This window comes from Procambarus clarkii, chromosome 81, assembly GCF_040958095.1.
Source record: "Procambarus clarkii isolate CNS0578487 chromosome 81, FALCON_Pclarkii_2.0, whole genome shotgun sequence".
Taxonomy (NCBI): domain Eukaryota; kingdom Metazoa; phylum Arthropoda; class Malacostraca; order Decapoda; family Cambaridae; genus Procambarus; species Procambarus clarkii.
The window spans coordinates 14,548,756-14,576,180 of NC_091230.1; the positions used below are offsets into that span (position 1 = coordinate 14,548,756).

Consider the following 27,425-nt stretch of genomic DNA (forward strand, 5'->3'; position numbering starts at 1 on the left):
ATATTTCTTTGGACATTCAATATTTTCCATAATTTTGCGACGTGACGTGGTCTTGAGTAACTTAGTCTTAAACATGCATAATATAAATTACATAATGCATAAGCCATTATCTGTAGGTAGTTATTATTTTGTATCAGGTATTACAACCTGTCCTCTTAAAAAGAACATCGCTTTTGGCCGTTTGCCAGTATGGCCGAATATGGACGTAATTTGAAAATGAAAAAAAAATGAATATAAATTTGGGATTGTTTTTTTTCAACAACAGTAAGTTAAGGGTCCTCTGATAGGTTAGGTGGGCAGGAAATTGTCATAAAGTTTCAAAACGGTATGTAAAACGTCAATGGAAAGAATCCTCTTCTAAGCTTGCCGAGTAAGCCGGACGACTCAAACAGAAAACGGAACAGTACGTTACTTTTGTGACTCGATTTCATTTCAAATTACGTCCAAATTTGGCCATAGCGCGCATACGAGTCAAAAGTGACGTTATTTTTAAGAGGACGGGTTGATATGTAGCGTTGCACTGGTGTGATGGCCGACCGCCGCCTCCCCAGCCCGCCTATATATTGCTTATTACATTATTCCATTCAGGCACAAGCATTACAATGTTTCCGCGCTGTTTATCAAGTTTCTCGTAGACTGTACAGGTGGTGTCCTTGGGCCGGCAACCACCTCCAGGTTGATTCATTCATATGTCAATCGCGACCTATCATCCCTGAGGTGATGCCATTATTATAAACCCCTGATCACTAACACCAGTGAACACAACACTGCACCCTGCAGGAGGGGCCGGACTTGCCAGGCAGGAGGACTGAACACACCCGGCAGGAGGCCCGACACGCCCAGTTGAAAGGCTGAACACACCCGGTAGAAGGGCCGGATATACCCAGCAGGAGGCCCAGATATACCCAGCAGGAGGCCCAGATATACCCAGCAGGAGGCCCAGAGATACCAGGGCAGGAGGGCTGGACACACCCCACTCACCCCTCCTCAAATGAAAGTACAAATATGCCGCGATGGACCACCAGAATGTTCACTTGTATTATTGAATTTGGACAAACCGGAAAATGTTTTATATCTGTGTTGCTAGTAAAACCTAACCTAACCATCTCAGGCCCATTACACATCACCTGAGGCCTAATATATATATATATATATATATATATATATATATATATATATGCTATAATAGGCCAAGGAATATTAACGTTTTTATTTAGCTTTATATTTTGTCTCCACCGCCACTTATCTCCAACACTGTCTTCACCAACACTGCTCTCCCTCTCCCCTAGGGTGTGGAGAGCGACGAGGAGGAGGGAGGGGGCGTGTGGACGGTAGAGGGGGGTGAGGGGCTGGACAACATGGGCTCCCCCAACATGGAGTCATCCAGCACCCCGCCCGGGGGGTCGCCGCTCCCTCCGCCCCCCCTCCCAGACACCTCCGATTCTTGTTTTACCCTACACGACGTCCCCCTCAAAGGTGAGCCACTGTGGGGTGTGGGTGGAGGGAGGGGCGTGGGAAGGTACAGTTGTGGGGCGTGGGAGGGGTGCAGTAGAGGGGTGTGGGAGGGGTACCGTAGCATGGTGAAGGTGGGGTAGAGTAGTGGGGTGCAGTAGAGGGGTGTGGGAGGCGTACAGTAGCATGGTGAGGGTAGGGTAGAGTAGTAGGGTGCAGTAGAGGGGTGTGGGAGGGGTGGCTCACACTGTAGATGGTGTGGGGATGATATAGAGTGAGTGAGGTGTATGCAACAAGGGGTGGCAATATCGTCAACCAAGCATTAAGGCGGGACACAAGCCGGACTATACAATAGAGGCAGTATGTTGCACCTATATATAACTTCCTCGGGTCTTGGCAGGATCATTTACTGCTCATCGTTGCAAATATCAAAGCCAACCGTTTTAAGCTGTGTGCCACTAAAGATTTTCCACTACATAAAGCTTCACAACACGTTGTTTTCTTCTTAGTAGCTCAACAGGAATGTAATTTTCACACCAGCCCAACGTGTCACACTGTTACTCTCAGGTAAGTACTTCAACCTAATAAAAATTAATATATAAAAGCCTAATACTCCATCCTCCCCCACGTGCACCAACTGATGCCATGGATACGCTCTCTTTAAATGTAATGTACTTATATATATGTATATATATATATATATATATATATATATATATATATATATATATATATATATATATATATATATATATATATATATATATATATATATATATATATAAACTATTTTACAACAGCTTTACAAGAATGTAAAAACATCAATGCTATGTACTCTCAAAAACCCAATGTTCCTTCTTGTATATATAAATAAATAAATAAATAAATAAGAGAGGAGCGGGGAGGGTAGAAGGCATGAGGTGGGAGAGGAAAGGAGAGTCAGAAAAGTGGAGGAGGAAAGATGTCGGAGAGAGGGGGAAAAGGTAAGTGGGTAGAATAGGGGTAGAGGGGAGTTTGGTGGAGAAGTTGGGAGAAGAGAGAAAAGTGGAAAGAATAGAAGAGGATGAGAGGAGAGAAATGTGAAGAGGGGTAGCTGAAGGGAGAAAGGTGGAGAAGGTGGAAGTGGTGGAGAGAAGGGAAGAACTGGGGCATAAGCGGGTGTGGGGGAGAGAGGGAAAAAGAGAGGGGAAGAGTAAAGTGGGAGGGAAAGAGAGACCTGGGCACAGCTCAAGTCTATATAGACCCTATCTATATTTATAAAATATAATGTCTGCCTGTTTGTCTGAGGTATGAGACCAAACGCTTGGGGCTAGCCACACCCAACTTTCCAAAATAACACATGGGGGCAGGGTATGGAATTGTCATATTGGGGTCGGCCCCATTGTCATCTGTTAAGAAATATCAGCATCTATAGCGGCCCCCAGCAGTCTGCATGACGTTTGAAAGAGAGAGAGAGAGGGCGGGGAGGGGTCAGAAAGACCTGGGCACAACCTGTTACTCCATCTAGTATATACAATTGGTAATGTGAGGCAGCTACTAGCCAAGTCCACTGATGTTTAACTGATTTGGCCATTCTTTATACAGGCCATATTCAGTTTATTCGATAATAAACACACCCATGTCGAAAGGTATGCATTAACGTTAATCTGTTTATCGTGGTCAGATAAGGGTCTTGGTAGTCAACCTGTCGTCAGACCAAGTCCATTCCATCCAGCGGTCGTACATATTTAGGCACTGGTTAGGTTAAGTGTTCAGGTTCTGTTGGCGATTATTTGTATTTGTAGTACGTGGGTGAAGCATTTTTAGCGTTGTGATTCGAACAAAATTCGTCAGTGAAGCACTTGTTCCGGAAGTGTTCGAACGACATCAGTTGTGAGTCGTGTGTAAACAGTTATTCATTCATAAACACTGGGGTTGGCGGATGGATGGAATCACTTTGGGTCTTTGTTTGGAGGACGGGCTGTAGCATGATAAAATTGATGAATGCGTCTTTAGGGTCGACCGCTGGATGGAATGGATATGGTCTGAGGACTGGTTGTAATATCACCTAATTCCTCTGTTCACCTAACAGTAAATGGGTACCCGGGAGTTAATCAGTTTGTTGTGGGGGTTGCATCTTGGTCAGTAGGTCAACCTTGCTATAAGCCTAACGTATATACAGTATATTGTATATACACAACATTAATTGAATTAAATAAGAGGCAGCAGGTCGCTTCGTACTCAGCTGTGCTTCCCATTCCCGCCCTATTGTTCGCAAATTCTTTTTTCGTTATCACAAACTATATTTTATTTACTTACTAAGTAAGTATTTTGTGCAACCACATTTTAACGTATATGTCACACATGATGTATGTGAGAGGCAAGGTATGGCTGCAGTTAGTGAGTGAGTGAGTGTGGTAGCGGCGGCAGGGTTGGCAGCCGTGGGTATCGACAACAACACCTCGGCCGCCAGACAACAAACAAGGTGGAAGGAAGTGCTCACCAATATGACTCACTTCCATATTCCCTAGTAGTAGCGCGGGCTGAACCATGTGTGGGTCAGGTCACCTTGTGTCACTGGTCCCTCGGGCTCGCCAGTGACCCTCCGCCAGGATAAGATAACCCGCTTGGTTATGGAAATGTTGCGGCGGACCAACCAATCAGACGTGGTAAACCTCTTTACAGGTGAGTACCGCCTTATCTCCCACCTGATTACGCTGATAAGCGGCGAATACATTAATTAGCGTAATATTTACATTACATGGTTTGTGTGTCGTAATACTAGAGGTGTTGTGTGGCTTCTGGCCCAGGATACCATCACTGTACGCGCCGGGAGACCAGTCGAACTGGACGTGAATTAATACAAATTTATGAAGTGCTGTGATAGTGTGCTGACACACTACTGCCGTGTCCCAGGGTCCCAGGGTGTCCCAGTGTCCCAGGGTGCCCCAGTGTCCCAGGGTGCGTATACTCCAGCTGCTCAACAACTTGCTAAGATAATATTATTGTTTTGATAAGATTTATGTTGGATGCATCATAGGTTTGTTTCAGTATGTATATCTTCTACTTCTTGATAGTAGGTGCAGTTTGCATGAAGGGTTTGTCCTCGCGATGACTGCACCAGTACAGATGGTGGTAGAGTATGTATATGCCTTGACTCTTGATAGAAGGCATATGTTGCATTGTTGTAGTGTGAGCAGTAAGCCTCCTACTACACCTTGTTCATTGTACTGCATTATATACACTGTACCACCTACTAAACCTTGTTCACTGTACTTCATTATGTATACTGTACCACCTACTGGCAGCTGTGTTTACTGTACAGTGAACACGGCTGATTACGGTGAACCGTAATCAGTACAGTGAACCTTATTTACTCTACCACATTATGTACACTAACTCCTACTACATCTTGTTCACTGTAATGCATCATGTACACTGTATGAGGTGTAATAGGAAGCTCTAATGTCAAATATCTTACTTTAAGAAGTGTACAAGATGTTTAATATACTGTACACCTAAGTCATGTTATTAAATCATTCACTATTTACTGTAAAGTGAACAAAATAGTGTATAACAGGAATATTAGCCAATTTACCTGCCATATGCAGACGTTGAGTCACAATAAAGTGGCTGTTATTATCTCGTCGTTGACTCATCTTCTGGTGAGTGGTTTACTCTTCATAATTACCTGCCACTTACAAGGAACGTCTGTGTTTGCAAAAGAATTATTTGTCAACAGCAGTGTTTTTACCACATACAAAAATACTATTTTATTGATGTGATAAAATAGTATATAGTAAACTACATGTTTAAAAAAGGATAATCATGATCAATCATATGATAGTGATATCATAAAAAATTATATCATAAAAAATGCTAATTCTATAATTATGAGCAATATATATATATAGTAGTAGGCATTCATCAGTCATAGGAGACTATGGAGTTGCGCTCTGGTTGTCAGTCTGGAGTGGCCTCTCCAGGGTGCAAAACCAGGGTAGGTTGATATGGAGTAGAAGTTCTACCCTGAATATCTATCCTGGTGAAGTATGATGCATATTTAAAGTAATATCATATATATATATGAGAATGTTTCCTTTCAAATAGCTATCTAGTTATAGTGCAGTATTAATAAACCTTGATGTTTTATATTATTGTTAGTATAAAAACAATTGAAAACTATTTAAGCCAAAATTAGAGAATTTTACATAAAATACATGTGGATATATCACTCCCACCTGAATTTTCCTAAATTTTATATGATGTCTGCATATATTAAACACTTCATTCTACTGTATTTCTTTCTTTATGTCAAAGAAGAAAACAAAGGTAGGAAAGCTTATAAAATCTGCAGCCAATGAGCACTACAACACCATTGATCAACTCTAGGAAAATTTGGTGTATTATTGTTTCCCCGCTTGGTAAATATATTCTAGGAAAATGTGTGTTATGGCCCCGACCTTTCATATCTTCCCCTCTCCACCTTATCTTTCCCTCTCCACCTTATCTTTCATGTCTTCCCCCCCCCTCCCCTTCTCCAGTTCACCTGTCATGTCTTCCCCTCGCCCTCTCCACCTCACCTTTCATATCTCCCCCCCCCCTATCCACCACACCTTTCATCCCCCCATCTTGGGTTGGCAGTACAGCACCGGGTTGGCTTTCGTCACAACTAGTCTAGAAATCCGACCTGTACAACTATTGTTTTGTCCTTTTCGGGACCTACAAAACTTGGATTTATTACTCTGGATGACTTGGAAATACTGTAGCTTTTGCTTCTTGATTTGGGCTTGAATATTGTCATCAGGTAGATTTGTTTGTTTATCTATTCATTTAAAGGTCACATTTAATAATGTGTGATTATTAATCTCTTGTTAACTTGTTAGGCAGCTGAAACATTTTCTGGGAGGGATCCTGTTGATGGCTCCTTGGTGCTTCCTACCTGGCAAACCCTACTCAAATCAATGTATGCTGCACCCTTGTGATTAATATAAGCCTGCTGGGGACCAGAAGCCAAAATCTGGCTCCTTCTAAATATTGTAGGTGCAAAGAGCAGAGGGATTGTAGATCAAGGAAAGGCTGTCAGAAAAGTGGTCAAAGCAAACAGCAAGGTAAATAAAGTGAAGCCCTGAGATTCGTTGCAACCCGTTCTCGGAAATTCGTAAAGTCAATATTGACTTATTAACTACGTGCATAGGTGATATACTAAACATAATAGATACCCTTAAAAAGATTCATAGAAAACACCGACCTTACCTAACCTTGTTAGTATCTTAAGATAAGCATCTTATTGCTTCGTAATTACAATTATTACTTAACCTATACCTATTATAGGTTAGGTAATAATTGTAATTACGAAGCAATAAGATGCTTATCTTAAGATACTAACAAGGTTAGGTAAGGTCGGTGTTTTCTATGAATCTTTTTAAGGGTATCTATTATGTTAAGTATGTCACCTATGCACATATTTAATAAGTCAATATTGACTTATTACATTTGCGAGAACGGGTTGGAGATTCATGAACCACTTAATGGCAAAACAATTCTGTTGTAAGTTCCACCTGTTCACCACCACCATGATTATGCACCTTTCTCCTAAATCCACCAACCTTTACACCTTTGTCATATTGCCTAGTGCTTATGTCTGGGGACGTCTGCTGTTATGCTCCTCTTTGTGCCCCGGTGCTCTTTGGGTCCTGGTTTTTCAGTTAAGTGCTGGCCATCATAGATTCAGTTTTTGTCCTGCAGGGGCCAATTTGCTTATGTTTTTGTTCTTTATTTTGGTGGCTGCTGCTCAGTGCATGCATATTTATGCTTCACTTCTTGCATCTTGCATAGACTTGTGATTAACTGTTCACCTTGAACTGCACATAGCTAGGGTGACCATCTTCAGGTGTTCACTGATGTTGCCCCTGCCTGGTTAGTTACTTTCTCTCAGTCTGCATGGTTGTCTTTGAGACTGGTTCCTTGGTGCCTTGGCACCAAGGCAAGGGGAGTTGACAAATTTTGGTTTTCTCTCCTGTTCTCAGGTTTTCTGTTGCACCTTTGGTCCAGGGTTTTCTTCAAGGCTTTGATTTTGTTGGCTGTCACTTCTGGTTGTTGGGTTGGAGAGCTTCACACATGCCTCCAAAAGTCACAGTTTTGCTCTCTTCTTCTTGGGGGTAGTGTTCTTTATTTACAGCCTTCTCTTTAAAGGGTAAGAATGAGATGGCTGGTTTCTGGAAGGGTCCTTTAGTGATTGATGCTGGATTGGTTTCACCGGGAGTGAATCGTTTATTATGTCTGGTTGAAGCTGATCGCCATTATTTCTATGCCACCAGTCGTGTGTAGGGCAAACCTGTTTCCCTGTTTCCTGTGTCTCTTTAGAGGGGACCAGGTTTTGACCTCTGGTCCTCGTGAGTTGAACTGGGTTCAACTCACGAAGCTTACCAGGTAGCAAGCAACCATGGAGCCACCAAGAACCCACCAGAAAGAGGCATTTCATAACATTCAGTGCTTTTTTTTTATATAAATGCCATACAAATTGAAAATAAACTGTAGATATGATATTGTGTGTGCTTTCTGAAATTTTAATGCCTTTTCTTGTGGGTGCAGGATGGCACAGACAAAATCTCCAACTACAGTGTTTGGTGAGCTGCTGTATTTTGTTCTTATCTGTAAATGCATGACATCACAATGAGTTTTAAAACACTAAATTTTATGCTTAGGCTAAGTTTTGTATAAAGATAATTTTGCAATAGTAGTTTTTAACATTTTAACAGCATTGATTGTAAGACATTTTCTTCATCTGTGCATTTCATGGCTTAAGGGCCACTCACTATCAGTGTTTTCAGTGGCCACGCTTCGATTTACAGTCAAGAAATTGTTATCACTGCTTTATCACAACATCAGTCCTGCCAAATAAAATTAATGTAATTTTAAAGCAATATTAGCATTGCATTCTTATATACATCGGTATGAGACCAAGCCATATATTTATAAAAAATTTAATGTCGTTCTTATCTGCCTTCTGCCAAGTTCTTCAGGTATCTGCCCTATCATAAATTGAATTAGGTGCACTAATTATTAGATGGTTTGCTTAAGCTTAGTAGTAATAGTATACTACAAATGATCTAATGTATAACACAAGAGAGTCCAACTCTTTTATATAAGGCTTCCAACTTGATACTGATGGATCACTGTCTTTAGCTATCTCTATATCGTCACGTTATCTGCTCCGCTGTATGGGCTTGCACTTGGCAAACTTTCACATTACAGATTTTTATTTTTCATTTTCATAATTAATTTTTTTGCTTTAACTAAGAGTTCACATAAACTTTCATGGCAATTGAATATTTATTTGAACAATAATGATATTTAATATAAACGAAGACAATTAAATTTTGTCAAAGGGTCAACATGCATAAGCTGTACATAATTCTTGATGTGTAGATGGCATTTGCTCTAAGAAGCTGCTCTCTTGAGGTGAAGAAACTTTGTAAAGTTGGAGTAGATTAGATAACCTCAACTCTTAATAAGCAGAACTAATAACATTATTTCTATACATAAAATTCAGTAATGCAGCTTGAGAAAAGTGGACTACATATCATAATATTACAGTAATATTGTGTTAAATGCTGCAAAATTAACATAAAATACTAATATTCAAATCAACGGTAGCTACATAAACTGTGTCGTACAGTATTATGCACTAAGCAAAGATCAAATGGTAGTGATGATACAAGGGATGTGTTGATGCCTTTTGTCTTCATCTCTTTGTTTTACTCCTCTGGTATTTGTATTTTTGCAGAACAATTTTGTTAAATGGACTATAAACACAAATAACTTTACCCTCTTCAGTTATGGAGAGAACTTTATTAATTAAAATGGATTTTTAAAATAATGAACATAAAATATTGTGTATAAAATATTGAAACTTTGATATTCATTTCCATATTCATTTTATTTGAATTCTTTTTCTGTCAAGTATTTGTTAAAGATATGAAAATTAAGCCTTCATATGACCAATATTGATATGCTTTTGACACAAAGATAATAAAAATAAGAAAATGGAGGTTGGTGATCTTTTTAAAATAATTGCCATGGATTATTTTACCGAGCCTTTTAATTAGCTTGCATTCTAACCCACTAATTGGAACCATTTGCATCTATGTAGCAATTAGAAGATGCTGTGTCTTTTGAGGCTGTTGCAGAACGTTACTGTGTCAGGCTTTACCATGATACAGTATGTGCTATATGTCATGGCTCACTCATGACTTGAACTCTGGCACACCTTAATATTTACTTTAATAACATGCCAGTAATGCCAAAGAATTTATTAATGTTTTGCTACGTGTAAATGTACTTTGTTTTAAATAAAATGACTGCTTTGTATAATAGCAATTCAAATTCTAATTCTAGTGTTATTATATATTTGACTCTCTTTACAGTCACATCTTGATGTGTTTGAAATTTATGAATTAAGAGTTTCCTAGAAATAAAAGTTGTGGCATGTTTATCTGTAAAAGCCAGAAATTCACAAAAGCCATTAAAAACCTTATTTCCAGGAACCAAAGTACTGTGCAAGAATACTATTGAATTTGTTCATATATATTGAAATGTTAGACGAGAGCCCTGGTGGGCTGTATACCGAAAGCGCTCCTTTTGTTTGGTGGTACTGTACCTTGCCTTTATTATTGTGATACCCAACTGATATTGGTATTGTTTCAGGTGCTTTTGTGCCTATCAAAGGTTATATGGTTTTCCCTGTTAATCTTACCTCCACAGGTTAATAAACATGCAATAAAAAATATTGTGCTTGCATATCTAACTTCTTTTAGCTGTGACAGTTGACTACATGCACCATGTTTGTAATAGCTGATTAAGTATTTTAATGCATAATATGTATGCTGCTTTAATGCTGCTAGTTACTTCACAAAGAAGCTAAGCTTGTTTTTGAGTTGAGAGATACATATAGGTATGAATGGAGACTGGGTGTATTTTAGTAGCTGATTATTGTTTCTATATACTGTAAAGTGGAACTTCCATTATCATGATCACTGCTTTCCAGTTTCTCAGATTATCTGGACAGAAATTTCTAGTTCTTGACCCTCATTAACTGGAGTATATCTTGTTAACACGTTTGCTAGTTTGACTGGCGACCCGCCTCACACCGCAAGGTTGGCCAGAGTGTTGCCCATGAGCTCGTTACCACACTCCAATGTTTAAACTCTTTTCAGCTTTTTCACCTCAATTTTCATGCTACGTCATTCAATATGATATCAAATGGTTCGTAATAGAATGCTGTAAAGAGATATTTGCATACTGTATAAGAACATACACGTCTCACTGTTCTATACTTTAGACTAGTTGTGCACCGTAAGGTAGGCCGAGCATTGCCCATGAGCTTACCACCACACTCCAATGTTTATACTCTTTACAACTTTTTCACCTCAATTTTCGTGCTATGTGGGGTATACGGACAATGGGAAGACGTTGGCGTGCATTTAAAAAAAGTCCCATATTATTCGGACAATAAATTGAATTTGTACAAATTTCGCATCATTAGTGCGCAAAAGTGTTAATGAGGCAGAAAGGATTTCCTGAAACACCATGTGCTTAACATCTACTTACTAAACATAAAAAATGACCGTCGCTCTACCGTCCAGTCAGAGACTGGGCAGTAGCAGTCAGTAGTTACACAGCTGGCTGCTGTGTAACTGTTGCTGCCTGTTGTGTAACTGTCGCTGCCTGTCGTTTGCATGATGTGCAGCTGTCGTTTGCATGATGTGCAGCTGTCGTTTGCTTGATGTGCAGCTGTCGTTTGCTTGATGTGCAGCTGTCGTTTGCATGATGTGCAGCTGTCGTTTGCTTGATGTGCAGCTGTCGTTTGCTTGATGTGCAGCTGTCGTTTGCTTGATGTGCAGCTGTTGTTTGCATGATGTGCAGCTGTCGTTTGCTTGATGTGCAGCTGTCGTTTGCTTGATGTGCAGCTGTTGTTTGCATGATGTGCAGCTGTCATTTGCTTGATGTGCAGCTGTCGTTTGCTTGATGTGCAGCTGTTGTTTGCATGATGTGCAGCTGTCATTTGCTTGATGTGCAGCTGTCGTTTGCTTGATGTGCAGCTGTTGTTTGCATGATGTGCAGCTGTCATTTGCTTGATGTGCAGCTGTCGTTTGCTTGATGTGCAGCTGTCGTTTGCTTGATGTGCAGCTGTCGTTTGCTTGATGTGCAGCTGTTGTTTGCATGATGTGCAGCTGTCGTTTGCATGATGTGCAGCTGTCGTTTGCTTGATGTGCAGCTGTTGTTTGCATGATGTGCAGCTGTTGTTTGCTTGATGTGCAGCTGTCGTTTGCTTGATGTGCAGCTGTTGTTTACTTGATGTGCAGCTGTCGTTTGCATGATGTGCAGCTGTCATTTGCTTGATGTGCAGCTGTCGTTTGCATGATGTGCAGCTGTCGTTTGCTTGATGTGCAGCTGTTGTTTGCATGATGTGCAGCTGTCGTTTGCTTGATGTGCAGCTGTCGTTTGCTTGATGTGCAGCTGTTGTTTGCTTGATGTGCAGCTGTCGTTTGCTTGATGTGCAGCTGTCGTTTGCTTGATGTGCAGCTGTCGTTTGCATGATGTGCAGCTGTCGTTTGCATGATGTGCAGCTGTCGTTTGCTTGATGTGCAGCTGTCGTTTGATTGATGTGCAGCTGTCGTTTGCTTGATGTGCAGCTGTTGTTTGCATGATGTGCAGCTGTCGTTTGCTTGATGTGCAGCTGTCGTTCAACCCATTCTCGCAATTGCTTTATGTCAATATTGGCTTATTTAATAAGTGCATATGTGACATACTAATTGATTGTGAATATTTTAGTTTACCTTGAAAAGCTTCATAGAAAACACCGACCTCACCTAACCTTCTTAGTATGTTAAGATAAGCATCTTATTGCTTCTTAATTACAATTATTACTTAATCTATACCGTTGATAGGTTAAGTAATAATTGTAAATAAAAAGCAATAAGATGCTTACCTTAACATACTAAGAAGGTTAGGTGAGGTCGGTGTTTTCTATGAAGCTTTTCAAGGTAAACTAAAATATTCACAATCAATTAGTATGTCACATATGCACTTATTATATAAGCCAATATTGACTATAAGCAAGTGCGATAACGGGTTGTGTCGTTTGCTTGATGTGCAGCTGTCGTTTGCATGATGTGCAGCTGTCGTTTGCCTCCTGTGCAGGTGGCTATAATGGCTTGCCTATCGAGAGGTTGAGCCTTTTGCTATGTACCAGTCTTCGATGCTTGCCTCTTGCCCGTATACATAGCAACGCTTATGTCTATGTGTACGTATTTAAATGTTTAAAACACACAGACTGTCCAGTTCGGAGAGGCAAACTAAACTGGTACCTGGGCACATTATTATTTATTTTTATTTATTTATATACAAGAAGGTGCATTGGGTTTCTGAGAGTACATAATATCGGTATTCTTACATTCTTGCGAAGCCACTAAACACACACAGCGTTACGGGATATTTACATATAGGGAATACTAATAATAATACAGCCTGTACAAACTGAAAGGTGCGCTTAAACTTCCAAATTACCCTGCTAAGTAAAGATATATATATAATGGCAAAGATAGAAGCAAACATGTATGTGTACATTATTAATGTGTGTGGTGTACGAAGTGTGAAGGTGGAGCCAAGAGCATTGCGTGACCCCCACCACCCCCAGCATCACGACGTGGGGCTCCTGGCACGAAAATGCCTCCCCCGTTCACTCTATATGTATACACTCTTATATATTACTCCTCTTAGCTTTATTAATTATTTAACGTTGTGGAGCAACTACTGTGTTGGTCGGGTGGATGAGGGGCCGTGTAGGCTGGGGCGTGTATTACGGAGTGGTGGGGATAATAGGTTGTCAGAGCTTGGTAATGGGACTCGGCACGTAAGACCATTGTTGGGAGGAATTCCTTGAAGGTGTGACGTCCTTAGCATACCAGGTTCGTGAGCGTCGGCGTTCCTTTAAGTCGATTTATTGCTTGCCACGTGTACAGATATTTTATCCCGGTACGGCTGTACTAACTCAAGTTTGTTTTTGTGTTTATTTGAATATTTACACTATTCTCACTTGCAAAGAGTATTATATCATTGGTGAAAATGAACCAGCTGTGTGGGAGTGTCATGTGACACAGCGGTGTAGGGAGTTACTGTGTGGGAGTGTCATGTGACACAGCGGTGTAGGGAGAGTTACTGTGTGGGAGTGTCATGTGACACAGCGGTGTAGGGAGAGTTACTGTGTGGGAGTGTCATGTGACACAGCAGTGTAGGGAGAGTTACTGTGTGGGAGTGTGTCATGTGACACAGAGCGGTGTAGGGAGAGTTACTGTGTGGGAGAGTGTCATGTGACACAGAGCGGTGTAGGGAGTTACTGTGTGGGAGAGTGTCATGTGACACAGAGCGGTGTAGGGAGAGTTACTGTGTGGGAGAGTGTCATGTGACACAGAGGGGTGTAGGGAGTTACTGTGTGGGAGAGTGTCATGTGACACAGCGGTGTAGGGAGAGTTACTGTGTGGGAGTGTGTCATGTGACACAGCGGTGTAGGGAGAGTTACTGTGTGGGAGAGTGTCATGTGACACAGAGCGGTGTAGGGAGTTACTGTGTGGGAGAGTGTCATGTGACACAGCGGTGTAGGGAGAGTTACTGTATGGGAGTGTGTCATGTGACACAGCGGTGTAGGGAGAGTTACTGTGTGGGAGAGTGTCATGTGACACAGCGGTGTAGGGAGAGTTACTGTGTGGGAGAGTGTCATGTGACACAGCGGTGTAGGGAGAGTTACTGTGTGGGAGTGTGTCATGTGACACAGCGGTGTAGGGAGAGTTACTGTGTGGGAGAGTGTCATGTGACACAGCGGTGTAGGGAGTTACTGTGTGGGAGAGTGTCATGTGACACAGAGCGGTGTAGGGAGAGTTACTGTGTGGGAGTGTGTCATGTGACACAGAGCGGTTTAGGGAGAGTTACTGTGTGGGAGTGTGCCAGGAGGTAGCAGGTTAGGTTGGCAGTATTGGTGTGTGTTCCACATGTCAGGTAGTCAATGCATCAATAAAGTGTTTACCTTGGCTGAGACGAGTGTGTGAGTGGTGCACCGGCCCTCTCTCACCTCTCACTCATATTACACTATATAATAGTTCGCTATAATTGCCTATAATGAATTATTATACAGACCGAAACGCTGTGCGTATTAGTGGCTTCTGGCATTGTATTTACTAACTCTTTATCTATAAATCTAACATTGTAACTCATTTTCAATTTACCTTTACCTGAAAAAACATATTATTATTAATTATTTCAGAGTAATCCAAAAAGTATTCTGAGTATATTTCCGTCATGGCTACATCTTGCTAAGGTCATTTTAATAATTTTATGAAAGTAACCCGTTTAGCTGTTCATATACATTTTGCAATGCCACATTAATTTTTAGGTATTACTTAAACCGTTGTGGAAAGATATAAGTTATGTATATATTTTCGAGAGGAAAATGCGTTTTCTTTTTGTCGGTGAATACCGTAGTCTTAGTCAGACATGAAAAAATTGAAGGCCCTTTAATATACATATATATATAAATATATATATATATATATATATATATATATATATATATATATATATATATATATATATATATATGTAATATATATATATATATGTAATATATATATATATATATATATATATATATATATATATATATATATATATATATATATATATATATATATATATATACTGTATACGTTTTCCGTTTTCTTTAATGATTAAGTATGTTAATATTTTTGTAACATTGGCATAGGAGTTACTGATTTTGATTTATGGTGCAGTTTGTCGACAGGTCTCGTACTGTGGCGACGAAGGCATCTAGCTATTATAGAAAATGGGAACTTTAAAGGGTAAACATTAACATTTAACAGTAGTTCTCCCGTCAGGCATTGACGGTATATTCATTTGATTTATTGGTGAACATACTCCATATCTTTACTTAACCAAACGTTATCATTTGTGTAAGTAAGTTTAAGCTAATAATTGTTTTTCTAGTAACTATTTAATATTTATATAGCTTATTGCATTTATTGCTCTTTGCATGTCTAACTAAAGAGTTTGTGGGTTGATATGCTATTATTCTGTTTACCAATCAACAATCAATTAAGGCCAATCATCCTGAGGTTGATAGGCCTTAATGAAACATAGACGGATACATTGTTTATAGAGCCTCTTGTGGGCCAATAGGAACAGTGTAGAGTATGCTTCCCGACCGTCTCTCCCGGTCACTTGGCCCTCAGTAGAGTTCTTGGTGAATCGGATACCTTTGATATCGCTCGCCTCATGCGCTTTTGTTCTCGTATTGGCATCCTTAGTGATGTTTAGCGGCCCATGGTTATCCCGCACATTTGATGGTGTTGTATCAGAGTTGGTTCTGCCCGAAACGCGGCGCGTACTAGTGGCTTTATAAGATTGTAATTACTAGATTATGTATCCTCACAATCCCAACGTACCTTCTTGTATATATATAAATAAATAAATAAAATATCGCCTTCCCGGCTTGGTGCCACGTTTTGATATTATTTTTATTAACATTTTTATTGACAATTACAATTTTGCCTAATCTGAGGATTTCGATTACGTCTTAAGTGAGGATAATGCTGGTATTCACTGTCACGCAGGACAGAGGGTCATACATAAGACAATAGGTCTAAACTGTAGGCTGAAGCACATATATATCATGGTTACAATCAATGTTTTAATGTATGGATATGTGAAAACAACTTTCTATTGTGCACTGCCACACAAGGGCAGGGATGGGTTCATAAGTGATGCAGCTTAGAAGGAATATAAATAAAAATTGTTTTTCATTCTTTAAAATGGACAAGCATATTTTGGGTAAATTGTTAGGATGTCGTCCAGAACACCTGAGTCAATAAAATAGTTACAGTTGGTGGTACAAGAGGCCAGGAGGTCTAAAGTCCTTTACGGTTTCACATTCAACAACATAGTGTTCTAGTGAATGCATTAAAGGTTTATAACAGAGTTTACAATCTGAGTATTCTGGTAGTGGCTCAGCCTCACTAACCTGCCAGATGTGTCTATAGCCAAGGCGAATTACCACAATGACTACATCACATTGCCTGGTCCGGTTACTGTGCTGACCATACAAATACCTGTTATTACAAAACTTGTCATAACTTTTAATACTGCAGCTTTCAGGTCTCCGGGCATTTCTTAGTTCTTCTAAATCTGAATTAATTTCTTTAATCTGCATGTTTCTAATAACTGCATTAGATAGTCCAAAGTCATAATCAATGTTTTCTTTCCTGCAAGCCTCATTGGCCAATCGATCTACAAAGTCATGTTTTGATAATTACTCGACAGTACGAAGGTGTTCCCCAATACAGTGTTCTGATCATTACTCTTTTTCCTAGTTGCCTGAATCGTCTTCCTTCCTCTCTTCCCTCCTCTCTTCCCTCCTCTCTTCCCTCCTCTCTTCCCTCTGGCAGTTTGTTCCTTCCCCCCCCCCCCCCCCTATGCGTCTTGGGGGACGACCACAGCTTTAACGAGCCAGGCCTGAGCACAGATTGAGGACAGAGACGTTTGGGCAACAATTTCTTTCACTTGATGCTCCTATTCTCCTAGCACTAAATAAACTAGACAAGTGTTGTGGGTTGCATCCTTGAGAAGGTGTGTTGTTGTTGGTGGCGGCCGGCAATTAGTGTGACAGGTTACCTGTCCAGGATAATAACAAACAAAGCAGTGGGAGAAAACCCAGCCAACTGGTGTCACGGGGGGAGTGTGTTAGAGGAGCGGGAGGCGGGCAGTGTAGAGGTTGGTGGTGGGTGGAAGTGGTGAGTGATAAGTGTCAGTGATAGTGAGCACAGCCTTCCGCTGGTAATATTTCCCACCACGCACCTCTCCCTCCATATACCTCTTTCATGACACTCTTTACCTCCACTACCACTAATTTATAATAAATAATAATAATAAACTGTGAAAATACGTTAGTTGCTACCGGTGAAGTTGCCACTAGCATGTCACTTATTACTCTCATTAACGTCAGTGATGCCCCTTAACACACACACACTCTCTCTCTCTCTCTCTCCTCTCTCCTCTCTCCTCTCTCCTCTCTCCTCTCTCCTCTCTCCTCTCTCTCTCTCTCTCTCTCTCTCTCTCTCTCTCTCTCTCTCTCTCTCTCTCTATATATATATATATATATATATATATATATATATATATATATATATATATATATATATATATATATATATATATTTATATAATACTCACACAACACTCACACACACATACATGAAAGAGCCCATAGCATCCGTCTAACTCCCAGGTACCTATTTACTGCTAGGTGAAGAGGTGCATCATGGTGAAAGAAACTCTGCCTATTTCCGCCTCCGCCGGGGATCGATCCCAAAACCCTAGATAGGACTACGAAACCGGAGCGTTGTCCAGTGGTCCGTGAGGCCCCAGGTGTGTGTGGTACGTTACCGTGTGTGGGAAGAGAGTGAGAGAGAGTGTGATGATGATGGGTGTGTTGTGGTTGAGGAGCAGCAGCCACCGAGGGCGTGTGTCTTACACTGTCCCGCTCTCAGCAGGCACGACGGCCGCCGCCTGACCATGTCTCCTTGCTCCTCCTAGCTGCCTCTCACCGCTGCCTCTTGTAGTGATGGTGAGGCATAAGTACCAGTCCCTGCCTCTGGTGCCTCTGTTGCAAAGTAGGGTGGTGTTGTGTTGTGTGCTGGTGACGCATATGTGTACCTCTCTTGCTTCTGTACCAAGGTATGGCGGTACTGGCCTGTCTCTCAGTACTGACCTGTCAGTGTCTGCGGGTGAGTGAGGTCTACCTCTTCCTGCCCTTCCTACTTAGCCTTGTACCTGTTGTCTATCACGTCACTGGTGTAGTGTGTTGTGTGCTGGTTGAAGAGCAGAGGTGCAACAGGTACTCTGAGTGAGAACTCTATCAACATTAGAGGCCCGAGACTGTTCAACACGCTTCCACTACACATAAGGGGCATAACTGGCCGACCCCTCACAGTGTTTAAGAGAGAACTTGATAAACACCTCCAAATGATACCTGGTGAACCAGGCTGTGACTCGTACGTCAGGCTGCGAGCAGCCGCGTGTAACAGCCTGGTTGACCAGTCCAGCAACGAGGAGGCCTGGTCGACGACCGGGGATAAGCCCCGAAATAATGGCAAGGTAACTAAAAGGTAAGGTGGTGAGGCATGACAGCTGGGTGAACAACGCTTCGGAATCGTAGTCCAGAGGTTCCGGGTTCGATTCCCGGTGGAGGCGGAGACAAATGGTCAAAATGTTTTTCACCCCGATGCCCCTGTTACCTAGCAGTGAAAATAGGTACCTGGGAGTTAGACAGTTGCTACGGGCTGCTTCCTGGGGGTGGAGGCCTGGTCGAGGACTGCGCCGCGGGGACACTAAGCCCCGAAATCATCTCAAGATAACCAAGAAGATACCTTGGCCACTATACCAAAGTATAGTGACTATACCAAGGTATAGTGGCACCAGTATAGTATACCAAGGTATACCTTGGTCACTATACCAAGGTATAGTGGCACCAGTATAGTATAGCAAGGTATACCTTGGCCACTATACCAAGGTATAGTGGTGTTGTGTGGCGGCGACCCACACGTATCGTGGATAATATTTCAGTCACGTGGACCAGCCTCAACCACTTGGGCTGGCCGGTAGAGTGATGGTCTCCCTTCGTGCACACCGTCCCAAGTGGTTGGGCACCAGTCCTTGTCGCCCATGCAGTTTGTAATACATCAACACGCATCATCCAGTCTGGCAAGACTCGTGTAATGCAAGAATAATTCCCGGTGCGCTTTATGTGGATTGTTGAACAGGCTGTTCGGTCTTTTAAAGTCCCACACAACAAGTAATTGTTGGGGTCTGGCACAACACAATGGGGTGGGGGGGTGGGGGGGTGGCATTGCTTGAGAGTGATGCAACACGTGGTGCAGGCCTAGAGGGAGGCGGGTGGGGACATAGACCTAGGCCACGGAGACATTAATGAAGGTATGTGCCGGTGCTGACATGAACAGCGGCCCCCAGCTGGCCACTATGGTCACTGAAGGTAATGATACAGGAAGAGATGCATTGTGTGTGTGTGTGTGTGTGTGTGTGTGTGTGTGTGTGTGTGTGTGTGTGTGTGTGTGTGTGTGTGTGTGTGAAAGACTAGCGAAAATGTACAGTCGTCGGGAATGAAATATATCTCATATTTGAATAAAATATTCAGAGGAATTAACAAACGTGAGACGCGTGTGGTATATGAGGGAGAATTGCGGGGGGGAGGGGGGGAGGGAGGGAGGGAGGGAGGGAGAGAGAGGAGAGAAGAGAAGAGAGGAAAGGAGGCGGGAGGGAGGGAGAGGAGAGAGATAAGGAAGGGGGAGAGGAGGGAGGGAGGGAGAGGAGAGGAGAGAGGATAGGAGGCGGGAGGGAGAGGAGAGGAGAGAGGATAGGAGGCGGGAGGGAGAGAGAGAGAGAGAGAGAGAGAGAGGAGGGAGGGAGGCTGGTAAAATCAGTAAGAGCCGGACACCGGGAGTGAAGGACTGGTGGTGGGTGCCAGTCTTCTACTCTCCGGCTAGACACGTCGGCTTCACAGCTGCTTGGAGTGGGAGTTGCTGCGGGTGTGTGTGTGTGTGAGAGAGATGAGTACGTCTCTGTCTCACCAATATAGGCAAAATGAGCTAGAGTGCCACACAGTGCCACATAACTGTCATGGCACTTCCTCGCCTCCCACTGCTCTTGCACCACCGCCAAGATATGGATTTGTTGGACTGCTGCTGCTGCTGATGTCGGCAGCTGGTCGTGGTGGCTACCACCTGCTGCTTCTCTGGGCATGCTACACCTTAAACAGTACACGGTGCACTGGTGCTTCAGTATTGGCTCATAGCAACTCAGAGTGTAGCGTGATTGTGTTAAGTGCATGGAGTGAGTGCTACGGGAGCGGAGGCAGCGCGCTTCTCTCCCATTATTAAGCTCTTTCAGTGCATAAGCTTAGCAGTGTACTCCTACAGTTTTGGTCATGAAGATCCTCGTACGTTAAGTGTCCTGTGTAAACCAACATTGGGAAAAGTGTGTCGTGTAGACCAACATTGGGAAAAGTGTGTCGTGTAGACCAACATTGGGAAAAGTGTGTCGTGTAGACCAACATTGGGAAAAGTGTGTCGTGTAGACCAACATTTGGAAAAGTGTGTCGTGTAGACCAACATTTGGAAAAGTGTGTCGTGTAGACCAACATTGGGAAAAGTGTGTCGTGTAGACCAACATTGGGAAAAGTGTGTCGTGTAGACCAACATTGGGAAAAGTGTGTCGTGTAGACCAACATTGGGAAAAGTGTGTCGTGTAGACCAACATTGGGAAAAGTGTGTCGTGTAGACCAACATTGGAAAAAAGAGTGTCGTGTAGACCAACATTGGGAAAAGTGTCGTGTAGACCAACATTGGGAAAAGTGTCGTGTAGACCAACATTGGGAAAAGTGTCGTGTAGACCAACATTGGGAAAAGTGTGTCGTGTAGACCAACATTGGGAAAAGTGTCGTGTAGACCAACATTGGGAAAAGTGTCGTGTAGACCAACATTGGGAAAAGTGTCGTGTAGACCAACATTGGAAAAAAGAGTGTTGTGTAGATTTCCATTTCTTTCATTATTATGCACCCCATACCCATCCCGTGGATGGTGGTGTAAAGGGTTACAGAGGCACATAATGTGTTCAGGAACTGAACCCCAGAGTTCGTTTAGCTAAGCCAGTGACAATCTTTTGACGCTAGTTACACAATTGTTAATGTTTATGTATATATATATATATATATATATATATATATATATATATATATATATATATATATATATATATATGTCGTACCTAGTAGCCAGAACGCACTTCTCAACCTACAATGCAAGGCCCGATTTGCCTAATAAGCCAAGTTTTCCGGATTTAATATATTTTCTCTAATTTTTTTCTTATGAAATGATAAAGCTACCCATTTCAATATGTATGAGGTCACTTTTTTTTATTCGAGTTAAAATTAACGTAGATATATGACCGAACCTAACCAACCCTACCTAACCTAACCTATCTTTAAAGGTTAGGTTAGGTAGCCGAAAAAGTTAGGTTAGGTTAGGTAGTCGAAAAACAATTATTTCATGAAAACTTGCCTTATTAGGCAAATCGGGCCTTGCATAGTAGGCTGAGAAGTGCGTTCTGGCTACTAGGTACGACATATATATATATATATATATATATATATATATATATATATATATATATATATATATATATATATATATATATATATTATATATACAATCATTCACATAAATACATATACACATCGATAATCTTTTGTATCACAAGTGATTCAACAAGAGGCTCACAACAGTCACTATACAAGGCACTTTACATCTATGGTGAGTCACACAGTTACTAGTCTTGCTGCACACCCACCCAACTGGGCGGCAGCTTTACAGTCATGTGCTCCACACCCACCCAACTGGGCGGCAGCTTTACAGTCATGTGCTCCACACCCACCCAACTGGGCGGCAGCTTTACAGTCATGTGCAGGCTACACCTACAGTAAGCAAACTTTGGATACTTTGCTAATATTCCTGGCAGTACATTATTATGAATGAAGGACTTACACATTTCTTGAACTTCATTGATGGTGTTATCTCTGAATTCCACGATTTTTTCACATTCCATTATATAATGACGCAAAGTATGCGAATATCTCCAAAAAAAATAGTTCTGCTGACAGAGTTTACATTTAGTCTAATTTACATCAGCAGATGTTACAAACTGCCATAGGTACTTGTAGCCGAGCCTAAGCCTAGCATTGGTAACATCTAGAAGTCTGCTAACCTTATTGGATGACTCATAGACGTGCGGTTCTTCCTGCATAATAGAATGATAGATGGAGTAACTGGTGTGAATTTCACTTTGCCTCACGTAGGCTGCTCAAAGGCAGTCCAAGATGGTAATCAATTCCCTCTTTATGAGCAAAAGTCTTGGCTAACTCATCAGTTCTATCATGCATTCGGAGACCAATATGGGAAGGAATCCACAGAAGACAAACTCTGATTCCATCATTCAGCTTCTAGCTGGTGCAGACATATCTGTGTTTATCGTGTAGACTAGTGTATGTGAGGATGTGCCATGCACTCGCCTAGTTGTACTCACCGAGTTGTACTTGCGGGGGTTGAGCTCTGCCTCTTTGGTCCCGCCTCTCAACTGTCAATCAACTGGTGTACTGATTCCTGAGCCTACTGGGCTCTATTATATCTACATTTGAAACTGTGTATGGAGTCAGCCTCCACCACATCACTGCCTAATGCATTCCAACTGTTAACTACTCTGACACTGAAAAGATCTTTCTAATGTCCCTGTGGCTCATTTGAGTACTCAGTTTCCAACTTTTTTCCCTTGTTCGCGTACCACCCGTGTTAAACAGTGTATCATTATCTACCCTGTCAATTCCTTCGAGAATTTTGTAGGTAGTGATCACGTCTCTTTTTAACTCTTCTGTCTTCCAGTTTCGTGAGGTTCAGTTCCAGTAATCTTTCCTCGCAGCTCATTCATTCCTCTAGGCTCGGGTGCCAGCCTGGTGGCATACCTCTCAACCTTTTCTAACTTCTTTTTGTGTTTGACTAGATGTATTCACCTAGTTGTGCTTGCGGGGGTTGAGTTCTGGCTCTTTCGGCCCGCCTCTCAACTGTCAATCAATTTTTTTTTAATGGAAAGTGACATAGTCGGCCCTTTCCAACTGTTCCACCTGATTACTTTCTTGAGTATGTTGACCAGACCACACACTAGAAATTGAAGGGACGACGACGTTTCGGTCCGTCTTGGACCATTCTCAAGTCGATTGATTGAACAATCGACTTGAGAATGGTCCAGGACGGACCGAAACGTCGTCGTCCCTTCAATTTCTAGTGTGTGGTCTGGTCAACATACTTCAGCCACGTTATTGTGACTCATCGCCTGCATACTTTCTTGAGCATTTACGTAGAATATTTGACAATGACATCAGTCTATAATTTAGTATCTCCTTTCTTTCCCCTCTTTTTAAATATTGGGAATACGTTTGTGTTTTTACAGATTTCTGGGAGATTTCCTGTCACAAGCATTTTAATAGAAAAATTAGATAATGGTTGACAACGTAATTCGTTGACAACGTCCACCTCCTTGAGAGGTATAAACTGATCCGTTGCATCGCCACATTCACCAGCAAAGAAGTCTACATCTCATGTGCTGTCTTCCCTTCCACTTCTCTTTCTCATTGGATTTCATCCAGAAAGTCCTCCATCGTATGGTAGTTCCCGAGTCTGTGATCAAGCAGGAAATCCTCCATCGCATTGTGTAGTTCATGCGTCTGTGATCAAGCAGGAAGTCCTCCATCGTATGGTAGTTCCCGAGTCTGTGATCAAGCAGGAAGTCCTCCATCGTATGGTAGTTCCCGAGTCTGTGATCAAGCAGGAAGTCCTCCATCGCATTGTGTAGTTCATGCGTCTGTGATCAAGCAGGAAGTCCTCCATCGTATGGTAGTTCCCGAGTCTGTGATCAAGCAGGAAGTCCTCCATCGTATGGTAGTTCCCGAGTCTGTGATCAAGCAGGAAATCCTCCATCGCATTGTGTAGTTCATGCGTCTGTGATCAAGCAGGAAGTCCTCCATCGTATGGTAGTTCCCGAGTCTGTGATCAAGCAGGAAATCCTCCATCGCATTGTGTAGTTCATGCGTCTGTGATCAAGCAGGAAGTCCTCTATCGTATGGTAGTCCATGCGTTTGTGATCTCTTCCTCAACGTTTCCTTGTATAACACGGTACTTTACCTTCACTGTACTAAGACATGATGTGTATTGTGGTGGTGGTGGAGATGTTCTCGACTAATTGTTCTTGCGGAGGTTGAGCTTCCGCTCTTTGGTCCCGTCACTCAACTGTCAATAAAATGGTGTAATTTTTGGAAATATATATAAGACGTGGTAACGTGACGAGAATGTATGGTAGCGCGGCGAGTATGTATGGTAGCGCGGCGAGTATGTATGGTAGGGCGGGAGTATGTATGGTAGGGCAGCGAGTATGTATGTATGGTAGCGCGGTGAGTATATATGGTAGGGCGGCGAGTATGTATGGTATGGCTGCGAGTATGTATGGTAGGGGCGGCGAGTGTGTATGGTAGCGCGGCGAGTATGTATGGTAGGGCGGTGAGTATGTATGGTAGGGGCTATGAGTGTGTATGGGTGGTGGTGGTGCCGGGCAGGGTGTGGGTGGTGACGACGACGGCGGCGGTGACGGAGCACACAACTGGGCCAGACCACCAGACGGCACCAGCTTGCCGGTGGATCAATACCTTGCACGCTGCGTCCCGCCTTCCACTGTTGCTTGTTATTCTCTTCCTCCTCCTTGTACCTGTTGTTCCTCGGCTCCCTGCAGCGGCTCGGCTCCCTGCAGCTGGTCGGCTCCCTGCAGCGGCTCGGCTCCCTGCAGCTGGTCGGCTCCCTGCAGCGGGTCGGCTCCTTTCATCTGGTCGGCTTCATACAGCCGGTCGGCTCCGTGCTGTCTGATCAGGTCTCCTCTTGGTATTGGATTCCCTTTTGCGATCCCTGTTTTAGGTATTGGGTCGCTGTTTTCGGGTGTCTGGTTCTTGTTTCCTGGTGTCGGGTCCCTCTCTGCTCTCTGAGGTCGGATCTCCGTTTTGCTGGTCGGGTCAATGTTTGGAGAATGAGTAATGTCATATTTGATGTTTGTCCACTCATTATCCTCTTCAAATGATGACATTTCAAACGACTGTGTGTTCGCCTCGCCCTGTGTTTGCGGGGGTTGAACTGCTCTTACTTTTTAACCTTTGATAAGCTAGCATTGTTGAACTTTATTGTAGCTGCTTTTGTTCTCCAACTTGTGTGCGATTAGGCTACTACCACTCTTATAGTTTTGTCCTGTGCATCATTACCGCGAACTCTGAGACACGCGGATGACTGGACACATCTCCCGTCACGCAGGGTGCAGCCGCACCTCCACCGATCTCCAGTATCATCTATTGGTACTGGTGATGGCTCAAAAGGGCCACCACTTACGGGCTATTCATGCCCGTGCCACCTTTTGGGTGGCTTAATCTTCATCAATCGACACGCGGATGTTGTTATCCCATTGCCATCGGCGTGTCCAGTGTCGGGTCTCTTGTTGCCTCTCCTCTGTACTCTGCGTGTTGGGTTCTGGAGGGGTTCTGCGAGTTGTTTTGAACACGCCCACTTGTGTACTGACAATATATTTTGGTGTTGGCTGGATGTTGAGTAGCTGTGAAACGTCGTCGTCCCTTCACTTTCTAGTGTGTGGTCTGGTCAACATACTTCAGCCACGTTATTGTGACTCATCGCCAGCATAGCTGTGGACCTCTGTGCTCTCTGATTATACCTATGCGTTGGTACGGTGTTCTCTGATTATACCTATGCGTTGGTACGGTGTTCTCTAATTATACCTATGCGTTGGTACGGTGTTCTCTGATTATACCTATGCGTTGGTACGGTGTTCTCTGATTATACCTATGCGTTGGTACGGTGTTCTCTGATTATACTTATACTCCTCTTCGTTCCTATTGAATATTAAATCCAGTATTGACGGAACATGCCCTGTCTTCAGTCTTGTGGCCTGCTTGATATATGAATGTCTTCAGGGTGAGGTATACAAATCTGCTTGTCCAAATGTCCTCGTTTCTTGCTTCGTAGGTCTCCAGTCTATTGCTTTAAAGTTGAAGGCCACCCCCCCCCCCTGTTCCACCATTCGTGATTTATCATTATCTGCTCTATTAACCCTCTCATGGTCACTATGAGGTCCTCTCATTTGTCATCATCTTGTTCGCCCATTGTCCATGTGTTGCTGGTGAGCGGTTTACGGTTATCTGAGAGGTTGAGGGAGGGAGGAGTAAGGAAGGGGGGCAATAACGTATGATACAAACGCCACTAATGAATATATTACCGCTGGAAACGACAAATAGAATTACGCATAAAGCGCCGTAACGAGCATGGAACAGACAGTCGTGTTTCTTGTTTCCTGTCAAGATATGTGACAGACAAGTTAAGTGAGAAGGTGGTGGAGGCCAAGACCGTCAGTAGTTTCAAAGCGTTATATGACAAAGAGTGCTGGGAAGACGGGACACCACGAGCGTAGCTCTCATCCTGTAACTACACTTAGGTAATTACACTTAGGTAATTACACGTGTCACGCCCGTGGCCGAAGTTAACAAGTGATTTGCCTGCAGGTAATAATTAGAAGGGACGTGAGTAGACTAAAGGCAAGAGTATTAAGTGCGGGTTGTGTTAAAGTGTAGGGAGTGAAGGGTGGCGGGCGTGATGTGTGGGTGGCCGCAGTAGGACAGAGCCACGGCTGCCGTCTGTAGGCCGCTGTGGACCCGCATTACCTCACCTGCCATGGTCTGGTACCCTCCCCACCAGTAGACAACCTCACCCGCACCACAACACCTACCAACGATGGCTAGTGTTCCCAAGACCTTCCTTATTGGGAGCAGCGGGGAGGAGCACAAGGAGATGATCAAGATGATGGTCCTCTCCTGCCCGTCCTGCACCAGCCCCGCCCACCCAGGTACGTCAGCACCCCTCTACTTCCCCCTCCCTCCTCCTCTAGCACCTCTCCTCACCCCTTCCACTACCATCACAACTCATACAACCCCGCACCCCTCCCGCACCAGCCCCGCCCCGCCCCTCCCGCACCGGCCCCGCCCCGCCCCTCCCGCACCGGCCCCTCCCGCACCGGCCCCGCCCCGCCCCTCCCGCACCGGCCCCGCCCCGCCCCTCCCGCACCGGCCCCGCCCCGCCCCTCCCGCACCGGCCCCGCCCCGCCCCTCCCGCACCGGCCCCGCCCCGCCCCTCCCGCACCGGCCCCGCCCCGCCCCTCCCGCACCGGCCCCGCCCCGCCCCTCCCGCACCGGCCCCTCCCGC

General features: G+C 43.4%; 1 protein-coding gene across 11 annotated transcripts in view; it reads left to right on the top strand.

The window, feature by feature from the left end:
- Positions 1–3,848: 3,848 nt before the first annotated feature.
- The window catches only part of ATP8A (ATPase phospholipid transporting 8A1), a 141,572-nt gene continuing 117,995 nt past the window's right edge, over positions 3,849–27,425 (top strand). For 2 of the 11 annotated variants that reach the window (XM_069315172.1, XM_069315162.1), the window contains exons 1-2: positions 20,014–20,105; positions 26,729–27,069. In XM_069315172.1, coding sequence (XP_069171273.1) covers positions 26,958–27,069 — 112 coding nt within the window. In that variant the 5' untranslated portion in view covers positions 20,014–20,105; positions 26,729–26,957. The other 9 variants (XM_069315169.1, XM_069315165.1, XM_069315163.1 and 6 more) reach the window with 9 other exon arrangements.